At 58.7% G+C, this 8,527-nt stretch overlaps 1 protein-coding gene across 2 annotated transcripts in view; it reads right to left on the reverse strand.

Moving 5' to 3' along the window:
• Positions 1–8,410, reverse strand: part of SMG6 (SMG6 nonsense mediated mRNA decay factor) — a 105,154-nt gene extending 96,744 nt beyond the window's left edge. For both annotated transcript variants that reach the window (XM_084493196.1, XM_084493195.1), the window contains exons 1-7: positions 8,284–8,410; positions 5,877–7,641; positions 4,038–4,230; positions 3,529–3,639; positions 2,645–2,751; positions 1,420–1,498; positions 145–255 (exon numbers count right to left, since the gene is read on the reverse strand). In XM_084493196.1, coding sequence (XP_084349322.1) covers positions 145–255; positions 1,420–1,498; positions 2,645–2,751; positions 3,529–3,639; positions 4,038–4,230; positions 5,877–7,641; positions 8,284–8,377 — 2,460 coding nt within the window. In that variant the 5' untranslated portion in view covers positions 8,378–8,410. The remainder of the gene's footprint in view (positions 1–144; positions 256–1,419; positions 1,499–2,644; positions 2,752–3,528; positions 3,640–4,037; positions 4,231–5,876; positions 7,642–8,283) is intronic.
• Positions 8,411–8,527: the final 117 nt, after the last annotated feature.

Raw genomic sequence — 8,527 nt, forward strand, 5'->3', positions numbered from 1 at the left:
AATCCCAGTATGGAATTCCTTAGAAGTCAACTGGTGGTGACTCCGAGCCCCAAAGCCACCAGCACCCTTCTCTCCAGACCTCAGCTCTCCAGCTGAGAGGCAGCTGAGGCAGCCGCCGCGTCCCGCAGCTCAGCCCCTGCTCACCTTGCGTTTTGTCTCTTCGAACAGGCTCATGAGGCTCTCCTTGGCCGTGAGGATGGGGTTGCTGGCAGCCAGGCTGCGCATGTAATAGTAGACAGCATCCAGCTTTCTCCTCTGCAAAAAAAAAAATAAGCACAACCGGGCTCAGAGCTAGCACTCATCCTGGGAAGTTTGAGGCCAAGCACCCCGATAATTCTCCCTCCGCATTCAAGCCCCTTTCCCTCTCAGCCTGCAGCCCTGAGGCTGCCACAGGAGCCGTTAACCCAGAGGCTCACACAAAAAACCTCTCAGCAGACATCACAGCAAAGGGCAACGGTACAAACAGTGAATTCCTGACAGGTCAGGAAACAACTCTGCAACATTGCTATGAGTATGGAAATGACTCCACGTGGGTTTTACAGGAGCAGAGGCCCAGGAATACTGAAGGCTGTGCCAGGCTCCTGGCAAGGGTGTAGAAGGATGCCCTCCGCACCTCAGCCTGCCCCTGGGCTAATCCCTGCACACTCATGCAACCTCTCAGCATCTTTCCTCCCCCACGCCAGCACAGGGAGCACTGTGAAAGCAGCCTCCAAGTCTTTACGCCACCAACCCGCAGCTATTTAGGGTTTTGTCCACGTGCTGCTGGCCTTACAGACCGTCACAGCATGGCAGGACACTTTGCTGCTCCGAGCCCCACGCTGAGAGCCAGAAAGGCCATTCCCACGAGGGAAGCACATTTCTAAGCCCTGCAGTTTTGAACTGGTGTTTTAAACCAGCACCTTTCAGCATTGTATGGGCAGACCCCTACCCGTCCCCATGCCCCGCTCTGATGCCCCCATTATCTGCTGCAATTCTTCCTTGCAATGAGCTTTGCTGCATGGCTGGAGTAGCCAGCAAAACTCAAAGCTCAGGAAGTCGTGTTGATGTTGCTCAGACTGCTGCTCACAGGCTCACTGAAGACGTGGCAAGCAGAAGCCTCGCAACAGCATGGTCTTGAGCACAAGAATCTCGTGCAAAACCTTAGAAGCAGTCCCCTTTCAAAATGTGTGCACTCCACAGCCTACAGAGCAGTCCCCAGGATGCTGACAGCCTGCAGCAGCACTGCGGATCTAACCAAGCTGCCTGAAGCCACAACAGCTGGGATCCACAGAGCACGCCCTGCCATCAGCCTTTCTTTCTTTAAAAAAAAAACAACACATCTGCACTGCCTTAAACGTCTTCCTCCGCCAGATGGAAACCCCTAACCCTCCCAGAGGCTCTTCCTGTGCTTGCTGCATCCCCGCACGCCCAGCACCTCACCGTGTAGATGGCCAGCAGCGCCAGCTGGTTGTACGGGCGGCCGTTCTTGGGAGCGATTTGCTGAGCCTTCAGGTACCAGCTGAGGAAGGGAAGAACCAGAGAAAAAGTTAGGTTGCTTCCCTCGCTGTTAAGGGCACAGAATTCCCTCCGAAGCGCTGGAGGCCCTGCAGGGAAGAGGCCCTTTGCACAAGTGCCCTCTGCCTGCGTGAGCATGCACAGCCAGCAAGCCTGTACCCAGCCTGGAGAGTCTGAACCAGGGCACAGGACAAGAGGGCGAGGCAGAAAGCTGGAGAAAGAAATGTTCTTGGCTCAGCCTGAAGACAAGCATTTAGCCAGATGCAGCGAGCGCTGTCCCCAGTCCAGCCTCAGGCACGGAGAATGGGCTATGCAGGAAACGTTTCTCTCTCCATCCCCGTTTTAGCCTTTTTGGCAGCTGGAACCAAACCTTTCTGGTTGCTTAGCTCATTCCCAATATTTTCAAGATATTCAATCATCCCGAAAGACGAGAGGTCAGTTCAGTGGCAGCCCGTTCCTCCCTCCTATCTTCCCTCAATTGTGTTGTCCAGTTTATATCGTGCCACACGGATCTGTCACTCTCTTCAGACACATCACAAACACACAACGTTCCTCCCAGCCCCTCAGATACCAGCATACTCCATGATGCCATGGAGTTCAAACCAGGTTCAAACCAGGCAGCTTTCCCTGCCCTGTTCTGCAAACCACTACAAGTTTCAGGGCTCCGTGCCCCGTGACAGGCTCATTCGCACGCCATCAGTCTTTGTTCCAGCAAAAAAAATATAAATAAATACAAAAATCTGAAAAAATGACAGTATGCCAGGCAAAGCAAGAGTGTCAGGAAGCAACAAGCGCCAGTAACTCCTGATGCAGTCGGAACATATGGACACGTAGAGGGGAACCTCCCCTAGCTGAAAAGCTAGCAGAAAACACTGCAGTCCCTCTGCCAGCCTCAGCACCACAAACTCTGCCTGTCGCAGGATCAGCACAGAACGACTTCCATGCCAGACAGCTGGAGGAAGACAGATCTGCGGGGTGCTGACTGGGGTACGAAGCAGTCTAGGCTACACCTCGCACCTTCACAGGGCTGCAGCACAACGAGGAGCCGTGAAAAGAGGCTGGAGGCAAGTTAAAGCACGAAACGAGATGCATCCCTTGTAACCAGATAGAGTTAGAGCTCTCCTCAGCCCTGGGGTGAGGAACACAATACCTGCGTGCCTTTCCGTAGTTGGCCGTATCGTTTGCTTGTTCTCGGTACCGGCAGATGTCCCCTTGACAGATCATACACCTCTGGGCACTGATCAGCGCGTACTTCACCTGCAAGGAGGAATTCAGGACATTATGTGGGAGCTGCACACCCCTGGCTCACCTTAAACCCCAGTGAACACACAGGGACTGTAGGAGGAGGTCACTGACAACCTGAGGGGCTCACGGAAGGGCCAGAGAATTAAAATGAGGAGGCTCCAGGGCACTGGTTCAGCATTTGTAAGGGCAAGCCAATCCCCAGACAGCTACTCCCTTACATCAACGTCCCAGCTCTCGCCCAGAGGAGGTGGGTTTCGGAATCTGTGGCTCATTCAGCCCATGACCAATTTGAGGAGGACGAACTGGCTAACACAAACACATCTCTGGGAATGGAGCTGGACGAAAATATCCTCTTCCAGCTGTCCCTCACACCTGCACTCACAGCTCAGGGCAATCACTGTCATGTGTCAGGGAGACAGCGCAACTGTTCGCTCCCCTTGTTCCTTATTCTGAGTTCCACACACGGGAATTAGAGATATTAAAGAGCTAAGGCCAAGCCAGGGCACCTTTGGGCACTTCCTTCCCTTTATTAGGCCCGGTCTCAGAGCTGATTTTAAAAAAGAAAAAAGAAAACGGAAAAAAAAAAGAGCTCCTTCTTTGCAAAGGATGCCAAGAAATGTTAATGCCCTGGAGTTGGTTCAACAAGTTCTCCAGCAGCTGAGATTCCCTGCAAACACACTGACATCTATTCAGTGCAGCTGCCTACCTCTTGGCACGGGCAGCAGCCTGAGCTCAGCGCGCTGCGTGCAGCTGACGGGGTGAGAAGTGCCCAGGGGGAAGCCAACCTACCATTTTCCGCAGGGGCTTACTGCGGATGGCCAGCCCGTCCATGTAGTCCTCCAGCTTGAACTGGTACGACACCTGCAGCTTCTGGAGCAAGCCATCGAAAAACAAAGCGCCCTGCAAAAAAACACGCGTGCTTGGATGGTACAAACCTCCCGGGCAAGGCAAAATCACCACACCAGCCCTACCATGGGTAAGAAAGGTTCCTCTCCCTGAGGTCTGGGCTGTTTCTCTTCAGAAAGTAACGATGAGGCCAAACAATCTCCCATCTCAGAGGTTTTTAGGACCACCAAAACAAGCCTGGTTTAAGTTACAACAAACATCCACCTGGACCCACAGCTGCTGGACTAAATCACCACCTAGCTGAGCATTCTCCCTGCATGGCTTAAGGCACACAGAGATAGAAGCAGGACCAGGAAGGCTCGTTGTCCACCTACACCACCCCAAACACCACCCCAAACACCGCCCAGTCCCACCCAAAGCTTCAGTGGGGTTTGGGCTTCTTTCTCCCTTACCTCATCTAGAAGCTGGAGAAGTTTGATCCGAATTTCCTGGGCGTTTTCCCCCAGCGGGTCCTTGAGAAGCTGGCGGAATTTCTCGATCACCTGGTAGAAGGCGTTCTTCCACAGCAGCTGGTCCACGTTCTGCGCATCCGAGAACTCGATGTCCATCAGGATGCAGCGCTCGTACAGCTGCAGCATCTCCACCCTAGGGGGAAACACGGGCAGGGGTGCACCCAGCTGAGCTGCAGGGCACGTGCTGAGCCACCCGATGCTTTTCACCCAGCAAGAACGAGGCATCAGCAGTTCACCCCGCTCACAAGATACAGCAATCGATGCTTCTGCATGTTCTAGAGAGACAGGAGCTGTTGCCATCACCCTTCTGGCTCCAGCAGAGCAAATCTGAAAGGACCGGCTCCCTTCTGTGCCTGCCAAAGAGCTAGGAGACCCTGCGACAGCTCTGCCACTGGGAAGAGCAGGACGCAGCCTCCTGATACACCAGCAGGATTTGCTCCTTCTGAGCACAGCCCAGCTCCTAGGGGCCAGGAATAAGCACACACGGAACCAGGCAGCAGGAGATGTCTTGGCACTGCAGTGATGCGTCCCTCCCTTCCATCCAACCAAAATACACGGTGAAACAGAGACCCTAATCCCTCAAAAATGAGAGCAGAAAGTTACACCTGAAGGAAATAAGCCTCAGAGGAACAGAAAGCTCATTCCCCCACAGCCCAGCCCAGCCACCGGAGGAGGATTCCTCCTCTGAACTTAATGAAACAGTTACAGGCTAGAAGCAGCTCCACGATACCTGGGGGAGCTCCCGGTGAAACGGATCCAAACTTTCCTCCAACACCCCCAGGGCGGTGACTCCCCCACCTCCCCGGGCAGCCCGTCCCAGCGTCTGACTGCTCTTCCTGAGAAGTTTTTCCCAATTCCCAACCCAAACCTCCCTTCGCACAACTTGAGGCCGTTCCCTCTTGTCCTAAATAAGCCCCAGGGCCAAGAAACCCCTGAAGCCAAGAGCCAAGGCAGCTCCACGGACCGGCTGACAGCACGTCCTGGGAGATGCACTGAAAGGATGGGGATGAGGCCACCTGTACCTTGCTCCCGGGGCAGGGCAGGAGCGCTGGCCACAGCAGCACTGCCACAGGCTCTGAAATGAGCTCACCTGCTGGGTGTGCTGCCAGCTGGCTCTGAAAATAAGGCCCTGAGGAGCCCCAGAGACACAGAGGTCACGAGCAAACGTGGAAGGTGCCAGCTAGAACCTCGCTACGGCCGTGTGAGCTACCCTCCAGGGCACCGCTGTCACCTCCCTGGCACCCCAGTAGGCCACCCCCTGGACTGGCACATGGCACGGGGCTGAACGGTGCCAAGAACCAAACTGCCCCGTGCTTGGGAGGTGCTGCAACTGCTACACAGGCATCCAGGCAGCGCTCTGAGAACACAAACAGTCGCTGAGGTGAAGCCCACGATGCAAATCAGCTGATAACTGAGGGCAGGTGAGAAAGAAGCACACCAGCAAGCACCCAAAGCACTGGAACCAAGAGAGAGCAGCTCCAGCAAGAGCAGAAGAACTCAAGAGCTGCAGGAGGTGCTTGCCCTGCTCCTGTTTCCCTACAACACACACACAACGTTCCATGACCACGAGGAGCCACATGGTTCGCTCCCAGCCTGGGCAAACAAGATCTTCACCCACACTTTCCTCCTGCTATCAAACGCCACCAGCACGTGACGAACAGCCCCAGCACCTCAGAAGCCTGCGAGCTCCTGCCCCGGCCTCCCAGACACCAAAATCTCCTTCTCCCAGGCCCTCCGGGAGCCCCCCATGCCGGCAGCAGAACCGCCCCTGCCACTAACCTCAGCTGGGCCATCTTCTCCAGCCCCTCGGGGCTGATGCGGTCTCTGGAGAGCAGGTTGCTGAGCTGCTGCTCCTGGTTCCCGGCCTCGCGCAGGAGCTTGCTGAGCTCCTGCTGCTGCATGCTGCGCATCTGCTGCTCCACCTCGGCACTCAGAGGGGCCGGGGGCAGCGGGCCGCAGGCGTACTGCCCCCCCTGGCCCGGGTAGCCCGGGTAATAGGCTCCCGGGTACACCCCGTTGCTCGGCCCCACGGGATACTGCAGGGAGTACCCGGCGTAGGGATACTGAGCGCCTTGCCCGGCGGCCCGGGGGTAGTAGTAGGGGTTGTCGGAGTTTTGGAACTTGTAGTAGGAGGGTTGGGCCTGCCGGGCATCCCCCCAGGAGGAGGTTGGGGGGCTCACTTCGTCGTCCGTGTCTAGGAAGTGGAGCTGAGCGCTCTGGCTCTTCAGGGCAGGTTTTTGCTCGGGGTTGTTGGGGTCCCACAGCCTGCGAGCGGTGCCGCCGCGGCCCCGGCTCCGCGAGCTTTTGGGGCCGGCGAGCAGCAGGCGGGGCCCGGGGTGGCCGGGTTCGGGGGAGCCCGAGGTGCTGGCGGAGAGGTCGGTGTTGGCAGGCAGGAACAGGATCCCGCGGCCTCTCCCCTGGGGCTCTCTGCTCTGCCTCCTGGCCTCCGAAGCTTCTGAGTCATTGCAAAACGCCTTCAGGGGCTTTTTTTTATCCACCTCTGCCAGGCTGATGTCCCTGCTCATGGTCCTGCTGTCAAACGTGACTCGGAAGGAGCCCTTCGCCTCCCGGCCATTGCTGCTCCACTCGCTCTCGCTCCGAGAAGCCCGACTCTGCTCCGAACGTTTCTTCTTGTCCCCGAGCCTGCCGGGGACGTACGCTCCTGCCTCGTCGATCCTGTCCTCGTCCAAGGAGTCTGTGGAGGACGCGGAGAGCTGCTTCCGAGGACGTGGCCTCTCCCTGGCACGCTCCTGCCGCCTCTCCACCCCGTCCAGGAGCGGGGCCCCGTCCACGCTGTTGTTGCTGCCGGCCGAGCTGGTGCTGCAGGCTCGATATCGGCTGCGCCGCTTGTCGGAGCGGGAGTAGCGCTTGGTGGAGCCCGGCTTCCCCGGCGCCACCTCCTCGTTTGCTCTCCTCAGCCTGTCGCCTCGCTCCGTCCGCCTTCCTTTTTCTCCCCTCGAGGCTTTCCCTCCTTCCCTGGCCTGGCTTCCCTCTCTGTCCTCTTTGCCTGCTTTGGTTTTTCTGGCATCCTTTCCGGTCCCTTTCTCGGCCTCTTCGTCTCCCTCCACCCTCAGCTGCTCCATCTTGCAGGCGACCTCCTCGGCAGCCGAGCGCGGGGCTGGGTCTTTGGTGACCGAATGCAGGCGCTTGCCGGGCTGGTAGATCTGCTGGTCTGGCTTCTTGGCTCTCCGCGTGGTTTTGGGGCACCACTCATCCGCAGCGAGCTGTTTGCACGAGCTCTCCTGGCTCTGCCACCCACTTTTAGCCTCCGTCTCTTCGTTCCCCTGCAAAGGGCCGTTCTGCTTGGGGCTGTTGCTTTTGCCGAAGTCCTCTGCGACCGGAGGAGCCCCTCCTGCTGCAGGGCCCTTCTCAGCAGCGCTCTCCTCCCTGCTCTCCTCGGTCCCGCTCCTCTCCTTCCCGGCGGCCTCGTGCTTTGGTGACACGAGCTTGCCTCTCAGCCGGGAGAGGCCGGGCTTGTAAATCTCCAGGTCCGGGCGCCTGTTGTCTTTGCGGTGCCTTGGCTCCTTCACCTCCTTCATGTTTTCTAGGAAGAGATGGCGAGATAAGAGTTACTCCCACCACGCCAGAAGAAAATAACGACAAATATGTAAATATGAAGCAAAAGCAGTGAGCCTGGTGCTGGCGGCTGATCCCAGAGACCAGACCCGAAGTTCTCAGGGGGGGGCTCACAGGGAACCAGAAAACGAAGCTGGGTGGAGCTGCCCAGCCCCACACCCCCACAACAAACCCCACAACGAGCTTCACCCCAAAGAAGCAGCGTGCCGAGAGCGAAGCCAACCCAACCCAGCGGCCGGCTGCGATGCGAGGAACCGGGAGAGAGCTTCCAGCCCTGGGGCTGACAGCCCCCAGCCCCCAGCCCCCAGCTGCCTCCGGGGGCACCTCCCTGCCTTCGGGCACCCCGCTCACCCCCGGCTGCCTCTCTCCGGGCAGCTACGGAGCCGGACAGACGGACACAGGGATGGACAGAGGGACGGACAGAGGGACAGGGGCCCAAACAGCCGCCGGGCCGCGCCCCCGCCCCCCGCGTTCTCTCCCCACAGCGACCGGCAGCGAGGACGCGGCCCCGCTCCCCGCCCACCCCCGGCGCCTTTCGGAGGCGACGATCTCGGATCCCTCTCCCCGAACCCCGAAGCTCGTTCCCTGAAGCCTTCCCCCGGCTCCTCACCTGCCCTCCCGGCGGCGGCGGCGCGGGTCTGGGCGGCCACCATGTCCCGCAGCTCGGCGGCCGAGACGCGGACCCGCTCCAGGCCCTCCGCCATCTTCCCTCGCGCCCGGCCCGCCGCGGAGACGGGGCGGGAGGGGGGGGGGGGGGGAGGGAGGGACGGCGGCCGGGAGGGGACAAAAAGGGTAGCAGAGAACGCGGAACGGAGCCCCTGTGGCTCTACTAGGGGGGCTGGTGGCCCTGTTGG

The sequence above is a fragment of the Aythya ferina genome (genome assembly GCF_964211825.1).
Source record: "Aythya ferina genome assembly, chromosome: 19".
NCBI classification, from domain to species: domain Eukaryota; kingdom Metazoa; phylum Chordata; class Aves; order Anseriformes; family Anatidae; genus Aythya; species Aythya ferina.